General features: G+C 43.4%; 1 protein-coding gene across 8 annotated transcripts in view; it reads left to right on the forward strand.

Moving 5' to 3' along the window:
* dock4 (dedicator of cytokinesis 4) overlaps positions 1-24,463 on the forward strand; it is a 124,682-nt gene that overhangs the window by 31,505 nt on the left and 68,714 nt on the right. For 5 of the 8 annotated variants that reach the window (XR_009205309.1, XM_058396963.1, XM_058396964.1 and 2 more), the window contains exons 4-9: positions 1,925-1,980; positions 12,016-12,112; positions 12,792-12,940; positions 14,370-14,454; positions 19,092-19,243; positions 23,451-23,532. Coding sequence is in view for 5 of the 8 variants with exons in the window: in XM_058396963.1 (XP_058252946.1) it covers positions 1,925-1,980; positions 12,016-12,112; positions 12,792-12,940; positions 14,370-14,454; positions 19,092-19,243; positions 23,451-23,532 (621 nt within the window). In the remaining 3 variants the exon portion in view is untranslated. The other 3 variants (XM_058396970.1, XM_058396969.1, XM_058396967.1) reach the window with 2 other exon arrangements.

Raw genomic sequence — 24,463 nt, forward strand, 5'->3', positions numbered from 1 at the left:
AGTGATGTGGTGGTGTGGAGTGATGTGGTGGTGTAGAGTGATGTGGTGGTGTGGAGTGATGTGGTGGTGGTGTGGCGTGATGTGGTGGTGTAGAGTGATGTGGTGGTGTGGAGTGATGTGGTGGTGTAGAGTGATGTGGTGGTGTGGAGTGATGTGGTGGTGGTGTGGAGTGATGTGGTGGTGGTGTGGAGTGATGTGGTGATGGTGTGGAGTGATGTGGTGGTGTGGAGTGATGTGGTGGTGGTGTAGAGTGATGTGGTGGTGTGGAGTGATGTGGTGGTGGTGTGGAGTGATGTGGTGGTGTAGAGTGATGTGGTGGTGTGGAGTGATGTGGTGGTGTGGAGTGATGTGGTGGTGGTGTGGAGTGATGTGGTGGTGGTGTGGAGTGATGTGGTGGTGGTGTGGAGTGATGTGGTGGTGTGGAGTGATGTGGTGGTGGTGTGGAGTGATGTGGTGGTGTGGAGTGATGTGGTGGTGTGGAGTGATGTGGTGGTGGTGTGGAGTGATGTGGTGGTGGTGTGGAGTGATGTGGTGGTGGTGTGGAGTGATGTGGTGGTGTGGAGTGATGTGGTGGTGGTGTGGAGTGATGTGGTGGTGGTGTGGAGTGATGTGGTGATGGTGTGGAGTGATGTGGTGGTGTGGAGTGATGTGGTGGTGGTGTGGAGTGATGTGGTGGTGTGGAGTGATGTGGTGGTGTGGAGTGATGTGGTGGTGTGGAGTGATGTGGTGGTGTGGAGTGATGTTTATCGCTTTATAGTTTCAGCTGTGACCACGCCCATGACGCAAGGAAGGAGCTGTTACCATAGAAACGATAGTGTCATAACTATCAGCGCTGCTATACTGTAGTAGAAAATACAGCAACACCTTCTGACCAATCAGAATTGAGAATTCAACATTGCTGTGGTATAAATGCTTACTTTATAAGTATTTACAGCATTGCATTTTTTAATTTGTTTAGCCTTATTTTTTTATTTCAGCAGTAAAGTAACTCCACAGAATGATGATGATATTCTGCGCATCAGATGACCACTTTAAGACTGTCATTATTATATACAGCATGTTCCATGTTATCTGCAGTATTTTAAAGATTCAGGGACGGTTCCGAAAACGTGTCACCCAAAACCTGTGTGTGTGTGTGTGGTGTGTGTGTGTGTGTGTTAGTGTGGTGTGTGTGTGTGTGTTAGTGTGGTGTGTGTGTGGTGTGTGTGTGTGTGTGTGGTGTGTGTGTTAGTGTGGTGTGTGTGTGTGTGTGTGTGTGTGTGTGTGGTGTGTGTGTGTGTGTGTGTGTTAGTGTGGTGTGTGTGTGTGTGTGTTAGTGTGGTGTGTGTGTGTGTGTGTGTTAGTGTGGTGTGTGTGTGTGTTAGTGTGGTGTGTGTTAGTGTGGTGTGTGTGTGTGTGTGTTAGTGTGGTGTGTGTGTGTGTGTGTGTGGTGTGTGTGTTAGTGTGGTGTGTGTGTGTGTGTGTGTGTGGTGTGTGTGTGTGTGTTAGTGTGGTGTGTGTGTTAGTGTGGTGTGTGTGTGTGTGTGTTAGTGTGGTGTGTGTGTTAGTGTGGTGTGTGTGTGTGTGTGTGTGTGTGTTAGTGTGGTGTGTGTGTGTGTGTTAGTGTGGTGTGTGTGTGTGTGTGTGTAGATATCTTAGAAAATATCTTACTTTTGAGTGTGCAGTGTGTTCTCACTGAAAGGTCACTGATGCTAATCCTGTACAGACTGCCAGACTGTTTGCAAGTCAATATGAGTTCAAATGTCAGATCCATAATGCTGAAATTGTCCTCATACAAAAGAACGTGAAGGAACGGTAAAAATCTCATTGTAGGATACTGACCACCAGTTTCACCAGTGTGTCTGCTAATTATATTTATTCTTGTGTTATTAGTAGAACTGTGTTTCACTCTGCTCTGTTATGTCTGTACTGTGTCTGTTTTCAGGGAATATTCCCAAGCAGTTACATTCACCTGAAACATGCCCACATTAAGAACAAAGGGTAAGAACATCATGTTATACATTAGGAACAGAGGGTAAGAACATCATGAAACCAGAAAGCTCTCTGTCATGAAGACTTGGCTTTTTACCTTTGGAACTCCAGATTCCTTCTAAAAATAAATAAACATCTCCTTATAGAAAGCTTCACCAAAATAACAATTCTGTATTTTTTTCTATGTTTGATTAGATTCAACTTTATTGTCATTGTGCAAATTACAGTTAGCATCTAACCAGAAGTGCTTAGTGGTATATTTACCATAATTGACAAAAGATATAAAAATATGATATATATATAGATAGATAGATAGATAGATAGATAGATAGATAGATAGAACTTTATTGTCATTGCAAAGTACAGGTACATAGCAACGAAATGCTGTTTAGCATCTACCAGAAGTGCAAATAGTAGAAATTGTGCAAATGAACAAGTGCAGATAAATATGTACATATGTACATCGATAAATAAATAAGGCTGTCGGAGTGTGTATAGAGAGGTGTGTATAGAGAGGTGTGTATAGAGAGGTGTGTACAGAGTGTGTATAGAGAGGTGTGTATAGAGAGGTGTGTACAGAGTGTGTATAGAGAGGTGTGTATAGAGAGGTGTGTACAGAGTGTGTATAGAGAGGTGTGTACAGAGTGTGTATAGAGAGGTGTGTACAGAGAGGTGTGTATAGAGGTGTGTATAGAGAGGTGTGTACAGAGTGTGTATAGAGAGGTGTGTATAGAGAGGTGTGTACAGAGTGTGTATAGAGGTGTGTATAGAGAGGTGTGTATAGAGAGGTGTGTATAGAGAGGTGTGTACAGAGTGTGTATAGAGAGGTGTGTATAGAGAGGTGTGTACAGAGTGTGTATAGAGAGGTGTGTATAGAGAGGTGTGTACAGAGTGTGTATAGAGGTGTGTATAGAGAGGTGTGTATAGAGAGGTGTGTATAGAGAGGTGTGTACAGAGTGTGTATAGAGAGGTGTGTATAGAGAGGTGTGTATAGAGTGTGTATAGAGAGGTGTGTACAGAGTGTGTATAGAGAGGTGTGTATAGAGAGGTGTGTATAGAGTGTGTATAGAGAGGTGTGTACAGAGTGTGTATAGAGAGGTGTGTATAGAGAGGTGTGTATAGAGTGTGTATAGAGAGGTGTGTACAGAGTGTGTATAGAGAGGTGTGTATAGAGAGGTGTGTATAGAGTGTGTATAGAGAGGTGTGTATAGAGAGGTGTGTATAGAGAGGTGTGTATAGAGAGGTGTGTATAGAGTGTGTATAGAGAGGTGTGTACAGAGTGTGTATAGAGAGGTGTGTATAGAGAGGTGTGTATAGAGAGGTGTGTATAGAGGTGTGTATAGAGAGGTGTGTACAGAGTGTGTATAGAGGTGTGTATAGAGAGGTGTGTACAGAGTGTGTATAGAGAGGTGTGTATAGAGAGGTGTGTATAGAGAGGTGTGTATAGAGGTGTGTATAGAGAGGTGTGTACAGAGTGTGTATAGAGGTGTGTATAGAGAGGTGTGTACAGAGTGTGTATAGAGAGGTGTGTACAGAGAGGTGTGTACAGAGAGGTGTGTATAGAGAGGTGTGTATAGAGGTGTGTATAGAGAGGTGTGTACAGAGTGTGTATAGAGGTGTGTATAGAGAGGTGTGTACAGAGTGTGTATAGAGAGGTGTGTACAGAGTGTGTATAGAGGTGTGTATAGAGAGGTGTGTATAGAGAGGTGTGTACAGAGTGTGTATAGAGAGGTGTGTACAGAGTGTGTATAGAGAGGTGTGTATAGAGAGGTGTGTATAGAGAGGTGTGTACAGAGTGTGTATAGAGAGGTGTGTATAGAGAGGTGTGTATAGAGAGGTGTGTACAGAGTGTGTATAGAGAGGTGTGTATAGAGAGGTGTGTATAGAGAGGTGTGTACAGAGTGTGTACAGAGTGTGTATAGAGGTGTGTATAGAGAGGTGTGTACAGAGTGTGTATAGAGAGGTGTGTACAGAGTGTGTATAGAGAGGTGTGTACAGAGTGTGTATAGAGAGGTGTGTACAGAGTGTGTATAGAGAGGTGTGTATAGAGAGGTGTGTACAGAGTGTGTATAGAGGTGTGTATAGAGAGGTGTGTATAGAGAGGTGTGTACAGAGTGTGTATAGAGAGGTGTGTATAGAGAGGTGTGTACAGAGTGTGTATAGAGAGGTGTGTACAGAGTGTGTATAGAGGTGTGTATAGAGAGGTGTGTATAGAGAGGTGTGTACAGAGTGTGTATAGAGGTGTGTATAGAGAGGTGTGTACAGAGTGTGTATAGAGGTGTGTATAGAGAGGTGTGTACAGAGTGTGTATAGAGGTGTGTATAGAGAGGTGTGTACAGAGTGTGTATAGAGGTGTGTATAGAGAGGTGTGTACAGAGTGTGTATAGAGGTGTGTATAGAGTGTGTATAGAGGTGTGTATAGAGAGGTGTGTACAGGTAGTATTTACAGCAGATAAAGTGACAGGTGTAATTACAATTGTGCTAAAAATGTGTGCATTATGTACATGTAACGTTGCGGGTGCCTGCTGAGGCAAATCCGCGGTTACTGGTGTGCCTCTTTATAGTGCTCAGCACAGCACAGGCAATTAGGGCTGATGCAGGGCACCTGTGCACGCTTTTATATAAGCCTCAGGTTTTCACTCACTCAGCATGCGGACGTAGAATCTGTGCCAGTATCGGAGGCAATAGGCGCCGAGAGGTAATTTGGTAATTAGAGTTACACTCCTCAAAAGCCGTTGCTAGCGATATTTAATAATCTAGAGAATATATAGTTATTTACTGGTGTTGCAGGCTGAGAATCAGCCCACTGCCACTTCCTATTTATTAAGCCAGACCCCGACTCGGTGAGGGAACTGCTTAAACGGCCAAAGCTTGCCGTGACAAGCAGGGCTCTCCCCCTCGCCTTGTGGCATGTGTGTGCACTGTCTGACACTTTCCCAACCTACCTTTAATGCGCCAATCCCCATTTAGCTTATGCGGCCCAATAGCGTAGCAGTTAGCGTGTGGGGAAGTCCAGTGTGGTATTGAACCTCCCTGGTTTGTGCCCCACCTTGGACACTTTCTTATGTTTGTATTTTTGTTTGCCTATTTCTGCTTATTATTCTGCCCGGCTCCCTGATTGAATATTCCACCTGCTTTCATCCATTTGGGTAACGGGTCTAGCTCAGTGCTCACCCCCTCACTTAGTGCTGAGCTCTTCTTCCCCGTAACAGTATGTCCGCACCAAAACGTGAATCAGCCGGCCTGGAGCGGATAGGGCAGGTTGTGGCAGGTCAAGCCACAACTCTTGGCAAACATGAGCAGGCCCTGACTGCTTTATTTAATGAGGTCCAGGGAATCTCAGAGCAGCTGAAGCACATACAGGCCCTTTTGCAGCCCCAGGGTGCCTCCTCTGCTAGTGGTGCCCAGAGCGGGACTTCCCAACCTGCACCGGCAAAACCAGTCAATTCTGCCCATGTTGAAACACGCTTGCCTTCCCCTCAGCCCTATGCTGGGCAGCCCGGGGGTTGCAACCCATTCATTTTACAGTGTTCTCTTGTATTTGAGATGCAGCCTTCCCAATTTCCAACAGAGAAATCAAAGATAGCTTATATGATTGCCCTCCTGACTGGTAAAGCCCTAGCTTGGGCAACTGCAGTTTGGCAATATCGCCTGGATGACCATCCCACTGTCAACACCTTTATTGCAGCCCTAGGAAATACCTTTGATCACCCCTCCAGAGAAAGGGGTCTGACCTCTTCTCTCCTTCGAATGCGCCAAGGCACCCGCTCTGTGGCTGCATACACCATTGAGTTTCGGACTGTGGCAGCTAGTTCGGGCTGGAACGAGCAAGCCCTCCAGGAAGCTTATGTGCAGGGACTTTCGGAGGAGTTAAAAGATGAGCTGGCAGCTCGAGACCCTCCCGATGACCTTGTATGAGCTTGCTATACGCCTGGACAATCGTCTCCAGGAAAGGCGGTTAGAGCGACAGTCAAACAGGGAAGCCCAGCAGAGACCTGCTTACAGGTGGGGACACCTAGCCTCCTCTGGGGCCCTTGAACCATCAGAGGCCCCTTTTGAACCCATGCAGTTAGGAGCTACCAGTTTACCACAGCAGGAGTGGCCTGCTTACCAAGAACCACTCCAGCCACAGGGCTCAAGCCAGAGACAGGCTGGCTATCCACGCAGTTCATTAAAAGGCAAGGGCCCACCCAAGTAGAGAGGTTTGGATTGGCCCTAAATGCAGCCCCTCATATGTCAGGCCTGTTTCTATCGGCCACCCTTCGTTGGGGCAAGGGCAGACAAGCGGGCCTCCAAGTCTTTATTGACTCAGGGGCTGCAGGTAATTTCACTGATGAAAAGCTAACCTTCCGGCTGGGCCTACCGCTAGAGAATCTCTCACATCCACTGCCAGTTGCCGCCCTGGATGGCCGGCCCCTGACATCTGGACCGGTAATCTCCCAGACAGCCCCACTTACCCTGCATATTGGGCGTCACACAGAGCTCATTACCCTGTTTGTCACTAAGGTCCCTGAACTCGGCCTCGTCCTAGATTTCCCCTGGCTGCAGCTACATAACCCCCACATAGACTGGTCCACGGGCTCTATTTCCATTTGGGGGCCTCAATGCCCTCAGAGCTGCCTCAGGGGCCTCCAAACCTCACCTCCCACTGTAGAGGAATTGGTGGACTTGAAGGACATACCGGAGGTTTATTGGGACCTTAAAATGGTCTTCTCCAAGCAAAGGGCCCAAACCTTGCCACCTCATAGGCCCTTTGATTGTGCCATTAACCTGCTCCCAGAGGTAGCTCCTCCCCAGGGAAGGTTGTTCTCCCTTTCTCCTCCAGAACAGAAAGCCATGGAGGAATATATCCAGGAGGCCCTGTCCTTAGGCTTCATCCGCCCGTCTACCTCACCAGCAGGCGCAGGCTTCTTCGTCAAGAAGAAAGATGGGGGCCTGCATCCCTGCATTGATTACCGTGGCTTAAATGCCATCACTCAGAAGGACAGGTACCCTCTGCCCTTGATGAACTCGGCGTTTGACCGCCTTCAACAGGCCAAGGTTTTCACAAAACTAGACCTGCGTAGTGCCTAAAATCTTATTCGCATCAGGGCAGGGGATGAATGGAAGACTGCATTCATTACACCCTCAGGGCATTATGAATACCTTGTTATGCCTTTTGGCCTAATGAATGCCCCGGCGGTCTTCCAACGCTTCATAAAAGAGGCACTGCGCAAGACCTTGAACCACTATGCATTCGTCTACTTGGATGATATCTTGATCTTCAGTAATTCCCTGAAAGAGCATGTGGTTCATGTTCGCTGGGTTTTACAACTCCTCCTTCAAAACAGTCTGTACGTCAAACTCGAGAAGTCACAATTCCATGTTACCACCATTTCCTTCTTAGGGTTTGTCGTATCACAAAAGGGGTTGAGTATGGACCCAGCTAGAATCCGGGCCGTCAAAGATTGGCCACAACCTACCTCCCTCCGTGCAGTCCAGCGATTCCTAGGGTTTACTAACTTCTTCCGCCGCTTTGTGAAGAATTTTAGTACACTGGCTAGCCCACTGTGTGCCCTGACCAAGAGGTCTCAGGGCAAATTTGTCTGGACGGATGAAGCACAGCAGGCATTCGAGCTCTTAAAGGACAAGCTGATCTCGGCCCCTCTCCTTTGAATGCCTGACCCCGGGTCGCAATTTATATACGAGGTGGATGCCTCCAACATTGGGGTGGGAGCAGTCCTGTCCCAACGCTCAGGCCCAAAAGGGGAATTGCATCCATGCACGTACTTCTCCCACCAACTGACCGCCCCTGAGAGAAACTATGATGTGGGGGATCGTGAGCTCCTGGCTGTAAAATTGACCTTGGAGGAATGGAGACACTGGCTAGAGGGGGCCAGCCAACCATTCCTCATACTCACTGATCATAAAAACCTGACATGCATCCAACAGGCCAAGTGCCTGATGGTCAGATGGCACTTTCACACCAGTGGGATCCTCCATCACCTGACCCTGTCCCCCAGCCCATAGTTCCAGCATACAAGATAGTGGCACCTTTACGCTGGGGCTTGGAGGAGGTGGTCCGCCGGGCGCTCCAGCGGGAGCCAGATCCAGGAGGAGGTCCACCAGGCAGGCTTTATGTTCCTCGGTCTGCCTGACCGCAGGTTCTCACCTGGGGTCATACCTCTCCCTTTGCAGGGTACCCGGGGGCAGTCCGGACTCTGGAGTTCCTACGGCGTAGGTTCTGGTGGCCTGCTATGGACAGGGATGTCCAGGCCTATGTGGCAGCCTCCCAAACTTGTGCTCCTAATAAGGAGCCTCGGGCCCATCCGCAGGGCCTGCTTCACCCTCTCCCCATACCATCTTGGCCTTGGTCCCACCTTTCTTTAGACTTTGTCACCGGCCTGCCGGTATCTCAAGGGATGACGGTCATCCTTGTGGTGGTGGACCGATTCTCGAAGGCTGGTAAATTTATCCCCCTTCCCAAACTTCCCTCAGCCAAAGAGACCGCAGAGCTCATCCTGCAGTATGTTGTCAGGATCCACGGCTTCCCCACTGACTTGGTCTTAGACCGTGGTCCCCAGTTCGCCAGCCGCTTTTGGAAAACCTTTTGCAGTTTGGAGGGTGCTGGAACGGTCCCTCCGGTGCTTTGTCTCCTCCAGCCCATCCACCTGGGCTAAACACCTAATGTGGGTAGAGTATGCCCATAACACACTCTGGCACTCGGCCTTGGGCATGTCCCCTTTTGAGTGCCAGTTTGGCTATCCTCCACCCATGTTTGCCGACCAGGAGGAGGAACTTGGGGTCCTGGCAGCGGAACGACTGGTAGGTCGGTGTCGCAGGGTCTGGCAGAAGGCCAGGGCAGCACTGCAAGCTGCTGTCCAGAAAAGCGCCCTTGCAGCCAACTGCAAAAGACGTATGGCTCCCACATTCTGTCCTGGCCTGCGGGTCTGGCTGGCGACTAAAGATCTGTCACTGCAGATGGAGTCCAAGAAATTGGCCCCTCGCTATATCGGTCCATTTAAGGTCCTAAGGCGGGTAAACCCGGTGGCCTAATGCCTGGAGCTTCCTCGCTCCATGAGAATTAATCCAACTTTTCATGTGTCTAGGCTGAAGCCGGTTCTCTGTAGTTCCCTGGCGCCTAGCACTGAGCCAGCCCCCCCACCACCGCGTATCATTGATGGATCCCCTGCCTTTACGGTTCGGCGAATCTTGGACTCCCATCGTCATTGCCGGGGCATACAGTATTTGGTGGACTGGGAGGGGTATGGTCCAGAGGAGCGCTCATGGGTACCAGCTCGCCACATCCTAGACCCTGACCTTATCAGGGACTTTCGTAGGAGTCGGGGGAATACTCCTGGAACATCAGGGGCTGTTCCTTGGGGTGGGGGTACTGTAACGTTGCGGGTGCCTGCTTAGGCAAATCCACGGTTACTGGCGTGCCTCTTTATAGTGCTCAGCACAGCACAGGCAATTAGGGCTGATGCACGGCACCTGTGCACGCTGTTATATAAGCCTCAGGTTTTCACTCACTCAGCATGCGGACATAGAATCTGTGCCAGTATCGGAGGCAATAGGCGCCGAGAGGTAATTTGGTAATTAGAGTTACACTCCTCTAAAGTCGTTGCTAGCGATATTTAATAATCTAGAGAATATATAGAAAGTTATTTACTGGTGTTGCAGGCTGAGAATCAGCCCACTGCCACTTCCTATTTAAGCCAGACCCCGACTCGGTGAGGGAACTGCTTAAACGGCCAAAGCTTGCCGTGACAAGCAGGGCTCTCCCCCTCGCCTTGTGGCATCTGTTTAGTTTATACGGCCCGATAGCGTAGCGGTTAGCACGTTGGGAAGTCCAGTGTGGCGTTGAATCTCCCTGGTTCGTGCCCCACCTCAGACAGTTTCTTAGGTTTGTATTTTTGTTTGCCTATTTCTGCTCATTATTCTGCCCGGCTCCCTGATTGAATTTTCCACCTGCTTTCATCCATTTGGGTAACGGGTCTAGCTCAGTGCTCACCCCCTCACTTAGTGCTGAGCCCTTCTTCCCCATAACAGTACAATGTATGTTCAACAGTAATAGATAATATACAGTGAATATACAGATAGTATATGGTATGTATAAATAAAGTATATATATATAAATGTATATAAATAGATAGACAGATAGATAAAAAAAACTAGGTGTGTCTATGAAATGGACAATATGTACATTAATTATATTACACAGTGAGAAAATATATTATACCACAATGTACAACAGAATGTATAACAGTGAAACATATTATATTAACAGAATGTACAGGGTGGAGCAGAACTGTAAAGTGGTAAGTGTAGTAAGACATGAGTGTCCTAGCGGTGTAGTGTAGAGTTCAGTAGCTTTATGGTTGAGGGAAAAAAACTGGCCCTAAACCTGCTGGTTCTGGTGAGGATGGACCTGTATCTTCTCCTGGATGGAAGGAGGTTGAACAGTTTGTTATATGGGGGTGATATATACAGGGGTAGTGTAAGTTTTATGTACAGGAGGGCAGTAGTTATTATAAATAGGATATTTATGGTCTCTCTCTCTCTCTCTCTCTCTCTCTCTCTCTCTCTCTATATATATATATATATACACCCTGTTGAGCATATGTGCTCAGAATATATGCAGAGCAGTGGAACCTCGTCATACAAAGGCTCTCCCTTAAGAATTTTTGCCTCAGGAATTGAAATTTGCATTGAGATACAAAGCATTTTCAGCATACGAACAGAACTGAATGCCGGCTAAGTTGCACATTTGTCCTGGAGCTATTTTTAGCCCAAGCTTGGTGGCATGACTTTCTGTGAGGAGCCTTGACATGGAATGCTTTCTTGGGTCAGTTCTTTGTAAGCAGCCATACGGTTTACATACGCTTGGTATTGGTCATATTTTTAGGTGTAGGTATACATATATATATATATATATATATTAGGTCTGTCAATCGATTAAAATATTTAATCGCGATTAATCGCATGATTGTCATGAGTTAACTCGCGATTAATCGCAACTTAATCGCACATTTTTATCCATTCTAAATGTACCTTAAATTAATACTTTTTTAGTTTTTAATACTCTAATCAGCATGGGCATGGACAAATATTGAAATGTATGTTGTTTATTATTAGTGAAACCATATTCAACATAGAGCATGGAGACTAGACATGTTTTAAAGATCATAGATATTTTTCTTGTTCAAGTCTATTAAACATGAACATAAGAAAAGAAGAAAAAAAGAACATAGAAAACAATGACTTCTTCCTTTGCACTGAGCGATTTACTGACACAAACCTGTTAACATTTTCAGATCAGTTCAGGTCAGGTCAGGTCAGGTAAACAGGTCAGTTTAGATGACTTCTAAACATGCAAAGTGTACATTTATTACTGAAACCACCTTAAATATAGAGCATAAAGAACATAGACATGTTTTTCAAATAACTTGTTCATAACAAACACATGAAGAAAAGAACAGAACACAGGTTCACATTACATCTCCGCTGAAAAGAGTCTACTGTTGTCTGCCTTTGGAGAGGGGCAGGAGAGGGGCAGGAGAGGGGCAGGAGATCTCTCTGTATCAGCTGTATGCTTCACCATCAAGTGATATTTTAAACTCGAGGTGCTGCGGTGAGAACTTCATTCACATCCACAATAAATGCAGACTTTTGTCTCGTTGACAGAACCATCAGACATCATTTTATATATAAAGAAGACATTTTTCTTTCTCAATTTCGGTTTGCTGCTGTATCTCCCATTTCCCAAACTACGGGCAAGGCCAAGGGTCAAACAGAAAATGTGCGCTGCGTTAATCGCGTGTTAATAAAATTAGTGCCGTTGAAATGAATTTGCGTTACCGCATTAATAACGCGTTAATTTTGACAGCCCTAATATATATATATATATATATATATATATATATATATATAGTAGGGATAGGGATGAAATATACAGTAGTGCAGTACTGTATCATAAGTTACATGTTGTGCAGAGATGCATAGTGACAATCAAGGCTGAACATTCAGTAGTGTGTCATATATGTACATGTGTGTGATTTACAGGCAGTTCGAGACGGTCATCCCGATGGAGGAGTCAGTCATCACAGAGATGACGGTGACTTTGAGAGACTGGGGCACCATGTGGAAACAGCTCTATGTGGTAATGTGGAGCAAGCAGATTATTCATATATTTGACAGAATAGTCACTTTTGTCACATTTGACCATATTTGGACTTCCGGGTCTATTAGGGAAAGCACTGAGCAGTTAAGTTTGAATAAAGTGAATTACTTTTACTAAGTTTGTTTCTCGGGCGGAGAGGTAACACAGCCACTGATAGCCACATGTCGGTCCCAAACCCAGATAAAATGGGAGGGTTACGTCAGGAAGGCCATCGAACATAAAACCTGTGCCAAAGTTAAATATGTGGACCAGATGATCCTTTGTGGCGACCCTGAACACGGAGCAGACGAAAGAACTTAAGTTCACTTGGGTGACGTGAAATACACCTCTCATCCTGATCGCTCATATTATTATACTTCTGGCTTTAAAGGACCAGTTTGGTGAAATTCAGGTCTCCACATGTAATGCCAGGAATATGAAATCAAATACACACTATTTACTCCAAGGTATTTGGCAAATCTGCATAATGCTGATAAAGAACTGCTTGTGGTTTGAGGCAGGAATATTTATTAAAAAGATTTCTATTTATTTCCTACATTTATTTTTTCATTTATTGGCTACACTAAGCTCAAGCGATATACACCAAATGTCATGATGTCTAGCAGAACCATTCCTTTAACCCTTGACTGCTGACTTTCTCTGTTCTTGTCACTTGCAGAAGAATGAGGCTGAGCTCTTTCACAGACTCTGGCATGTAATGACCGAGATCCTGGAGCTGAGACAGCAGGTCCTGCTCGGTCATCTGACCCACGAGCGCATAACTGACATCAAACAGCACATTGTAGCCAGACTCGACTGGGGCAACGAGTGAGTGTCTAGAGATAAGAGGCTATACTGTAGCTGTGATGATGATGATGATGATGATGATGTAGTTTCATACCTGTTTATGCATTTTATATAATGTATATTGTGCTTTCCTGAAAAAAACAAAGCTATGGATTCTAACAGTATAATTTTTTTTTACAAGTACGAGTACATGTTTTGTCAGCACTGATACCGATATTAAGACCAAAATAATTCTTTCTTTCAGTCAGGCATGGCCATTTTATTTACCTCTAATAAGCACAGTAAAATAAGCACAAGGCTCAGGGAATTTCACCTCGACTCCCATGCAAAGTAAACATCCTGATGATCGAGAGGAACCAAATTGTGCGTGTCTCACTGCTCGGCGCTCTCATGTCGACACTTTCTCAACACGATCGAAAATTCCTTTGCACAGCACCTCGTGTCCATTTTAATGACCATCTCACTTATACTGCCCTGTGCTCCTAGTTTGTTCATCTTCATTGTCTGAAGATTCTTCTCCTTTCACACTGAGCTTAACCCCAGGGTATCATCGTTCTGCTTTTAAACCACGGGTAGAGGAAGGGTTCACCTTTTGCAGGTTTAACCCCACATTATGGTGGCAAACGTGTACAGTGTACAACGATACAGAGAAAGTTACGGCTCGATGCCTAGCAACAGCACATGCCACGTATCACCTGATTTATTCAGTCACAGAAACCGTGTGTATGTCGTGTAAACAAGAGTTTGATTTCTTTTTCTTTTCGTTTCTTTTTTTTCTTGCATTTGTGTGTCTCAGGAGGCTTAAAACAGACAATAAGGATTTCAGTGGAAACATGATGCGAAAGCCTGAGACGTTGACGGTGTAAATATACGAATAAGAAAGTTAATCCAGGGTTTAGGAGTGTGCAGTGTGAAGAGCCAGGATTAATTGTTAATCCCGGGTAAAGTATGAGCAGTGTGTAACGTCACACAAGATAACCCAGGATTGTGTTTACAGTCACTCCAAACCAGAAGGACGCTTGGTCAGTTACATGGATTTTAAGAAGATGACATGGTTTTAATATTTTTTCACATCGCACAGTTTCAGTCTGCTTCGCTGTAATCATTAATCATGAAATACATCCAGAACCCCGTGGGGTCATTAGAACAGTGATCTTACTGTATGTTTACTGTCATGGGGTGTTTGTGTATCAGTGTGTTTTATGAGTATGAGTAAATAAGTACGGTATCAGATGGCGTCCCTACACAAGGCGTTTGTCTGTAGGGAAGTATACAGAGGTATGCTGTTGTTTTTCATTATTTTCTGCAGCTTTCTTGTGTTACCATGCTGCACATGTGGTTCATGTAAATTGATGCTATAAACTAGAATTGTTATATATATAATTGCATATATATAATTGCATATATATATATATATATATATATGCGTGTGTGTGTGTGTGTTTTACAGGCAACTGGGATTGGACCTGGTCCCCAGGCGAGACTTCAGTATGGTAGACGCAGATGAGATCAGCATCACCGAGCTCTATCGCTTGGTTAGTTTCACACACACACACACACACACACACACACACACACACACACACACACACACAATACTCATGAGTCACCCTTCCACTGCTGCCCGAGGTCTATGCCGTGTTACCATGGCAACTGCAACCCAGTCTGACGCCACAGCCCCCAGTCCTGTTCCTCTATGCTCTTTGTTTAACACACACACACACACACACACACAAACACACACACACACACACACAAACACACACACACAAACACACACACACACACGCACAGCAAGTCATGCTAGCATAGGAAAATGATAGTAATTAAGTACATTAAGTGGCTGTTTGCAAACTTGCATTATTCCAATCCTCCCATTGTGTTCATTTAGAGAGAGCAGACTCTACACACTCTCAGTGCTCCTGTACAGGTTCAGCAGAGACAGACACAGAGACTACTGTAAATCACTGTATAATACTCTACAGAGCTTAGGCTGCGGTCACGCTTATTCAACCTTTTGCAGAATCCGAGTGAAACTGATACTGAAACAAACTGCAATCTCCAGAGGACGCAGCATCCGAAATGAGACGCAGTGAATATGGAAATACTGTATAACAGTGCGTTGTGTCACAGGCTCTTATAGTGAACATGAATCAAAGGACGGGAAATTGCTGATGTAATCATACGCCTGCTAGATGGCCCCAGTGACGCCAACTCGAAATCTGATTGGTTAATGGAACAGTTTCATTGCCCCTTATTTTAAGCTCCGGGCGCCTGCACTATTGATTCTGAAGGCCTTAAGGCCGGGCGACACATGATGTCATCCACTGTCTGAAATATGATTGGATAAATACTCTTATCATAAATATACACTACTGGAAGCAGCGCAACCGAGAGAAAAGCTATGAAATGTAGAGAATAGATTATTGGGAATAATTTAATACACATTCATGGAAAAATATATTAAATATATTAAAATGCAAGTCAGTGATTCAGATCATTGCTGTTTAGGCCAGCAGAGAAGGACTTACTGACCCTGACGGTCCACCACTGCATAAAACACATTTATTCAATACATTACAAATACATATTTAGTACATTAGAAATGCAACCAGTTTTTTCTTTAAATATAATTTGATTGTATTTAAGGTCATTTTGCAGTGATTATTTGACATTTTCTATAATAAAAATCCTGGATTTTGACCAAAAAAAGTCATGATATTATGTTGGTTAAGATCGATCAGATAAATGCATCCTAAAGACTGTCTTAAAAACAAAGCAATGTACCTTCAGTCCTGGAGTGGAGCTGCGAGAAGCCAGAACATTTTACAGACAAAAATTTTTACTGAATTTTCTCTATTTACTGATGTGATTGAGATACAGACTGTATATTTCAGATTATTGGATGGATGAATGGACAGACGGATGGATGGATGGATGGATGGATGGACAAATGGATACATTGACGGAAGGATGGATGGAATTTTAGCCCTAAAAGAAATTTTGAATGCATACATAAACAACTTCAGTTCTTCTCGTTTTCCTTCGGCTGACACTTTTAATGTTTACATTAACCTACATGAACTTTTCACAAAAGATCCTTTTTAAGCGTTCTTTTCTTCAAGATTCCTGTCACTATGGTAACAACATTCAATTCAAGATCCTAAAATTCAGAGAACTTTATTAATCCCAGGGGCAAATTGCTTTGCCAGGTTATAGTTGCTCTAATAAAAATGTAAGAGAGAGAAATATATACTCTATACAAGAAGAAGACTGAAAAGAAGAAAATAACAAGAAAAACAAACCGTAAACTAGAATGAATAAATACAAATACTGTACAGATAATATTGTAGAACTGTAATATTGCACACAGGGATTGTATATTGGTAATCATTTTAATAAGTGATAATGGTGAAGTTGTATTGTACATGAAAGGCCTATAATTAATATTGCACCCATTATTGATTATTGCACAGGAAATTGTCCCGACACTTAAAGAGAGGAAATGTACAGTTTGATTGCCACAGGGATGAAAGATCTCCTAAAGCATTAGACCCATAACGATCACTGCAGCATATCAAGACCTCAGAAATAAACGACACTCACATTCTCATCAGGAATTTTAGAGAATTAAAAAAAATCAGTTGAAAACTTTGAGAATTGCTCAAAGCTGCTTAATTCCCCACTTTAGATTCGAATTAGAAAAAATGAGAAACATAAGGAAAAAAGATCAAAAAGGGAAACAAACACAGTCTCTTTTCCTCATCTAAGAGATGGTCGGTGTCTGACCATCTCACTCACCATACTGTCCGGTGGTAAACACCTCGGGCTGTTTTCATTTCCATCTCTAATCTATCAGGTTTGATGTCAAATTGGAGGTTTCAGGGTAAACCCTTGATCATTTTAAGAGTGTTTTAATTTTAATAATGACATTTCCATTAAAGGGAACAAGATACTAGCAGAAAAAAGACATCCATCCATTTTTTAATAAAAAATGACTCATTTTCATTCATTAACTTCAGCCCCATTCTCAACTCTGCCACTCTGTGTGTGTTTGTGTGTGGAGTTCTCCCTGTGCCTTAGGGGTTTCCTCCAGGTTCTCCGGTTTCCTTCTCCAGTCCAAAGACATGCGCTGTAGTCTGACTGTCATCTTGAAATTGTCCATAGTGTGTGAATGGGTGTGTAAGTGTGTGTGATTGTACCCTGTGATAGACTAGCATTCTGTCCAGGTCCTGCGATAGACTCCAGGTTCCTCATGGCCCAGTAGGATAGCCAGTGTAGATGATGAATGGATGGATGGAATTTATCCCCACAAAAAGTAGTATAGAGGATTTATCTAGAGAATTGATGGATGGATGGATGGATGGATGCACGAATGGATGGATGGATGGATGGATGGATGCACGAATGGATGGATGGACGGACGGATGGACGGATGAATTGATGGATGGATGGATGCATGGATGGTTGGATGGATGGATGTATGGATGGATGGATGGACAGACGGATGAACGGACGAACGGACAGATGGATGGGCGGATGGATCTATCCATTTTTATACATTTTGTGTAGAGCTTATCCTACACACAGTCGCAAGGAAACTGGAGTCTGTTCCAGGGGATTCAGGGCACAAGGCAGGGGACACAGTGGACAAGGTGCTAACATATAGACTGAGAGAAGAAACCGGAGTACCCAAAGGAAACCCCTGAGCATGGGGATAACATGCAAAACTACACACACACACACAGCAGAGGTGGAAATTGATCCCTCAACCCTGGAATTGTGAGACAGACATGCTAGAAAAAAAGGTATTTTATCATATAAAACCTGATCCCTTCTTCTTTTTGATTACCTGTGCTATTACCTCAGCTGTCACATCACTGTCCCTGACCTCAGAGTGTCCAGCATGTTTAAATATTTAAAGCCTTTAGCCAATAAAATGTCATTAAACATTGTTAGGTATGCGTTCAGTTAACATTGACTTTGTGATATATATGACTTTGTGTACTACACGATTACTACACAAAACAGTAATTAGACAGAGATATAATCAGGGAAAAGTATGTGTGTTATCCCAAACCTTAATGAATCAGCAGTCTGAACTTTCCTTATATATTTAAGCCGGTCAGCTACGCCCCTGTAATCACTGCTAATCAATTAATGAAGAAGAAAAATCTAAAACTTTCTCATACATCAGTCTGAACACCAAGAGAGAATCAGGAAATTGTAGTTTCAGACTGTGAAAGTTTGCAGGGAGATTATTCATTCTGAATCTAGCCGCTGCTGGAACAGATCTGGGTCGCCTCTGCCAGCCGTACTGCCGTATGATTATGCAACAGTTACTGAGCTATTCTGCAGAAATCCTGCAGAAAAATATCAAACGTTGGTTTTTTTGGTCAAACACCATACACCTGCCAAGCACTCTTTGGTACTGTGTGTATTTTGTGTGTATTGTAGCGCACTGAGCGGGGACAGAGAACAACACACAGAGCCCGGGAGCACGTCAACACCAGCTTTTAATTACTCCGAACTGAAAGTAGGGAAGACAGGAACTCAGGTTAGCAGGAGAGCAGAGGGGGGAAAAAAAAGACAAAAAAAAAAAAGGATAACTAAGGAGATTCTTCCCTGAAAGGGCGCCTAGGCCAGGGAGGGCTAACGGCAGCGGCAGCATCCTGGAGAAGGCTGAAAATGGCTGGGGACAGCAGGTGCAGATCCAGGAGGGGCTGAGCTTTAGTGGTTCCATGAAGGCCTTGCTTTAGTCTGAGCTGCCTGCAAAACAAAACACACCATCCCTATTAGTCCAGCAGGGGGCTTCCCCCTACCTTCTGTTGTGTTGCTCAGCTGGAGGGTGGATAGTTTAGCGGCACTTCTGATTGGCCCAGAGCGTTTTGGCGCGCTTTCTCCTGCTCCGCCCTGCACTCCAATTTAGTGGCGCTAGCCATGGTGCTGATCCGCTTCCGTCTATGCGGGCGCCACTGTCCAGGGTGCTGCATCCCTGCAGCTTGTATTTTCCAGGGATGGGAGGGGGCGAGGAGCGACTCTTTTCTGCATGCGTGCGGCGGTGTGCGCGCCGCGTCACAGTATGTAATGTGTTATTCTGTTTAAATGTGTGTATTACTGTGTGTTTGGACGTTTGAACGTTTAGATGCTTACACTCATGTGTTTCGGTCAGATGGAGCGACGGCACCGTAAGAGAGAGCCTCCGCTTCAAGCCAACATGCATCACCTGTTCCTGCAGACCAACAGCTTGCTGAACTGCAGCCTGTCCGAAGAGCTGGAGGTTTTCTTCTTCATCTACGACAGCAGGGAGATGCGACCGATCAGGTAGTGGCTCTGCAGCACTGACTGATCACAACACACTACTGTCGAAAACTGAAAAATAATTCATGCAATGAATTCTGGCTGCACAACCAAAAAAAAAACCAAAAGTGGTTCTGAAAATGGACTTAAGAAATAAATTTGTCAGATTGAAGAAAAAATATGATGGATAATTTACGTAAAAAATATTACGTTTCTCAGTGAAGTATGATTTCATTGCTTAGCTGAATTTAATTTCTAGATTTTTAATGACTAGACTGAATGATGTTGTGTCACTGTGATCAATTCACGCAGTATTAAAATAAAAAACATTTAGACTGCACAGAGTTTGGCAGGAGAACGTACAAAAGTCTTCAGGACTACTTCACTAGGTCACAGACTAAGGATACCAGAGACTAAAACTCTGTTGGGAGAAAATACAGCGCTCAAATAAACAATTATTATTATTATTTTTAAACAAACAGAAAAAAATAAGCACTAGTTTAAGTGTTTCAGGAAAATGTACACTACCAGTCAAAAGTTTGGACACACCTTTTAATTCAATGTTTTTTGTTTAGGGATTTATTTTCTACATCCTAGAACAATCCTGGAGATTTCAAAACTATGAAATAACACACATGGACTTCAGTAATCCATATGTAATGACAACAAAAAACAGTCAGTTGTTATTTTAAGACACGAAGGTCAGGTGTTCTGGAATAGTTCTTGCAAGAACAGTATTGTCAAGTGCATTTGCAAAACCCATCAAGCACCATGATGAAACTGGCTCACATGAAGACCATCCCAGTAAAGCAAGACCAAAACTGACCTCTGCTGCAGAGGAGAAGTTCATTTAGAGTCACCAGCTTCAGAAATCACCAATTAACAGCACCTCAGATTAGAGGCGTTATGAAGGCTTTACAGAGCGTCAGTAGCAGACATATCTCAATATCAACTGTTCAAAGGACATTATTGTGGATTTCGGCCGCCTTCAGCATTGTTTTCAATGTAAAACCAGACCATGGGATTAGAAGGTGTGTCCAAACTTTTCACTGGTAGTGTAGGTCTTCACCCAGCTTTGGGAAATCTGGAGGAAGTTTATTCCACCTCCTCAGTGCCAGAACAGAGAAGAGTCTAGATGCTTATTTACCCTGTACCCTGAGAGACAGTGGGACCAGTTGAGCCATGATGTTGGAACCGTTGGGAACCGTAACTATAGTACTAAATTTATTCATTTGAAACATGTGTAGTAGATTAGTGCAGGGTTAATGTGTTATATTCCTAAACATCAGCTTCATGGCTTTGATTCTCAGCAGGTCTGAGCTTTGTGTTTGATTTTGTTGGACGTATGTAAACAAATTGTGTTAATGTACCTCAATTCAGTCACCAATATAAGCGTTTGAATCAAGTAAATTCAGCCATTTTTTCAGTGTAGCTGATTGAAAATATGATAAAAGTTTTATTATTTTTGCCTTTTTTTCTGAGATTGTGTACATTTCTCACCAATCCTCACCATTAAAACTCCCTCAAAAACAGCAGGTTAAATAAAAGGCATTTATTATCATTAATACGTTTCTAGCGACAGCAGAGAGAAAGTAAAGTGTTGGATTTCATTCAGCGCATTCGGAAAGCACATGCCTAAACCATGCTGAATGTAGGAAAGCTACATTCCTCAGGTCAGCTGCATGGAATCCATGTACACATTTCAATGAAGTAAATTCAGCAAGCTTTTTTTCCTCGTATAGGTCCACTATATTGTAGGCCATCCACATTTTTTTTAAGCCATTTATTTTGCTGTTGTAGAGGTATTTTACATATATGATTCATTAAAGTTCATTACTTCAGCTGCTGGGTAAAGGTCAGGGTTGTTCCTCCATCTCAGCCACACCTCAGGAGAAGTGCACATGCCTGGACCGAACGTATAAATAATGAATAGCATTAACCCTGTTTTTTTGTCTGGGTATGATGAACAATGGATTTTTGGGTTTCTAGATTTGGCCAGGGCTGCACATTATTTTAAACTTTATCATAATTTTAGATTTTTTTAAAATATAATAAAAAAATCAACTTTAAAATAGTTGACTGCTATTTTAGTATGCTTGGGTAAAGTGTATTTGCTGTGTGTGTATTTAGAGACTAATTGTGTAGCTTTAAATTAATGGAGCAGTTCGGTGCTAATTAAAGAATACGTGAAGGATGTGATAGGAAGCATCAGAAAGTCACAGAAACACCTTTAAAGAAACAAAATACCAAATAATTAATCTGTTTAAAATGACGAGCTCGAGTCAAATGACAACCTTAAAAGTGAGACATAACTTTCTAGAGGAATCCAGACACTGTTAAAGGCTGGAACGCTTCCCCTCAGGGAAATGGAGTTCATGTAGAAAGATGATGCACTCGTGTGACGCGTTTCTAATAATAAACTGCAAAATGTAAAAAATATCAATGAGTTTCCATTCGACCCTAACGAATTTTTGTAGTGGAACATCTGCAAAACTAGTCACTTTCTCTCATCACTCACATTATAGCAGCTATAAATGGTCAGTCCATCACCATCAAATTTTTTCTTTCTTGAAGTTTTAAAGAGAAAGAAAATGAAGCTTGTCATGGTACTGAGAAAAAACCCAGAACTCACACAGCCCTCTCTCCTGAAGTTTTAACTTTTACAGCTGTCTGTGACGAAGCTCTGACATCCGAGACTCCTTCCAAAATGTCATACAGAAAGCTTCACCAACTCAGTGATTAACAAAAAATGAGTAAAAAGACATAAAAAGACAAAAAAATTAGCTTGTGAAATAGCTGAGAAATCACACAGCCCTTGAAGTAACTCTACAGCTTCCTCTGAAGACTCCTTCCAAAAATGTTCAAGAAACGTTTTCTCTAGTGACTTTAATTCTCTGTCTGACTTTAATTCTCTTGTGACTTTAATTCTCTGTGTGAGTTACTGAAGAAAAGATAATACTTTAGAGTGAGTGCATGAAGCTGTGATCTGAGTTACAGCCTGCGGTCAAGACAGCTGAATGACCGAACACCTTCTGACCAATCAGAATCGAGAACTCAACAGCACTGGTGTGTAATGTAAAGGCTTCTAATGCACAGCCCTGTTTTGTGGTCATTTTTTGCTTAATTTGAATAACTATAAACAATCATTTTTATAAAAAAAAAAAAGAAAATAATAATTGAAATAATAATAACAATAATTTAAAATAATAATTAAAATATGCAGCTGATAATGTGATGGAGTCATGGAGTCTTTTATTGATTGATTCTCAATTGCAGTCACACTTACACACACACACACACACACACACACACACACACACACTGATACACAGCTGTACACGACCCTTCATCTGTTCTTCTGAATAATTCCATATGAGTAAAAGCCCAAGGGGCCGAGAAAGGAGGTGGGAGGGGTGTGTGTGTGTGTGTGTGTGTGTGAGTGTGTGTGTGTAAGTGTGAGTTTGTGTGTGTGTGTGACTGTGTGTGTGTGTGAGTGTGTGTGTGTGAGAGTGTGTGTGTGTGTGTGTGAGTGTGTGTGTGTAAGTGTGAGTTTTTGTGTGTGTGTGACTGTGTGTGTGTGTGAGTGTGTGTGTGTGAGTGTGTGTGTGTGTGTGTGAGTGAGTGTGTGTGTGTGTGTGTGTGTGAGTGAGTGTGTGTGTGTAAGTGTGAGTTTTTGTGAGTGTGTGACTGTGTGTGTATGTGTGTGAGTGTGTGTGTGTGAGAGTGTGTGTGAGTGTGTGTGAGTGTGTGTGTGTGTGTGTGTGTGTGTGTGAGTGAGTGTGTGTGTGTAAGTGTGAGTTTTTGTGTGTGTGTGACTGTGTGTGTGTGTGACTGTGTGTGTGTGAGAGTGTGTGTGAGTGTGTGTGTGTGAGTGTGTGTGTGTGTGTGTGTGTGAGTGAGTGTGTGTGTGTAAGTGTGAGTTTTTGTGTGTGTGTGACTGTGTGTGTGTGTGTGTGAGTGTGTGTGTGTGAGAGTGTGTGTGTGTGTGAGTGAGTGGATTTTGGACCATCAGGCCTCTCCTTGGAATTAACGCTGATGAAGCGTTCCAGGAGAAGCCGTTACTGCATGCCGAGGCTGACCTGACACATCCCCGGCTCTCACACTGAGCCGCTCTTCAGGGTTTCAGACTCAGCTGTAGCTCAAGGTGAAATGTTTTGAAATTCTGATTCTGTCTCTGTCCTTGTCTGTCTCTGTCTCTGGGTTTGTGTGTCTGTCTCCCTCTTTACTGCAGCGAGAGGTTTTTGGTGCGCCTCAATAAGCAAGGGGTTCCTAAGTCACCCGAGAGAACAGAAAGGCAGTGCACACTCTTTGTTGTAAGTGCTCTGGTGGTTTTTTCTCTCTTCCTTCCTCTTGAGCTCTGACTGCTTGACATTGAAAACATGTTTTCTCCTGTAGTGCAGTAGAGATTCTCCTGCTGTATTCAATTCAAAGCCATCATTGATTATGCTGAATGTAAAAGATGCAGGTTTGAGTGCAGGCCTGGTTTTCAAGGTCAAATGCGGTCAGTGGGACTGGAGTTTATTCCCTGTTTCTGAGCAAAACAGGATTCATCTATCTATCTATCTATCTATCTATCTATCTATCTATCTATCTATCTATCTATCTATCTATCTATCTATCTATCTATCTATCTATCTATCTATCTATCTATCTATCTCTTTCTTACTTCCTTCATCTCTCTCTCTCTCTCTCTCTCTCTCATTTCTATCTATCCATCCTTTCTCTCTTACCCCCCTCTATCTCTCTTTATCAGTCAGTCATTTCCCTCACCACCCTCTATCTATCTCTTACTATCTCTTTCTCACCCCATCTCTCTCTCTCTCTCTCTCTCTCTCTCTGTCTTGAAGCTGTTTGCTGTTACAGAGCGTTAGAGGACCGAGACTCCTTCCACAAACATCATCATATCAATGATTATACATTTATGCTTTTAAATCCGTTTATTATGTAGATTTCATCAGACAAATTTCTGTGAATGAACAAATGAAGACAATAGAAACAGTGTGCATTTCTTAAGACAAATCCAATTTGAGCATTTAGCCATACTGTGGTATAAATTCATCAACGGCCTCTGACCAATCAGATTGGAGAATCCTGGCAGGCTTCAGCTCTGTCTTAATCACCTTTACTCTCATTAACCTTACGCTCTTTTACACAAATTGTTTCTCGGTAGAAAATCACGTAAAATAAAAGCCAATTTTTTTCTTGAGTCTCGGTTGAGCCGTTTCTCGTTTTTCAGTGTCCAGT

The sequence above is a fragment of the Hemibagrus wyckioides genome, linkage group LG08 (assembly GCF_019097595.1).
Source record: "Hemibagrus wyckioides isolate EC202008001 linkage group LG08, SWU_Hwy_1.0, whole genome shotgun sequence".
Classification (NCBI taxonomy): domain Eukaryota; kingdom Metazoa; phylum Chordata; class Actinopteri; order Siluriformes; family Bagridae; genus Hemibagrus; species Hemibagrus wyckioides.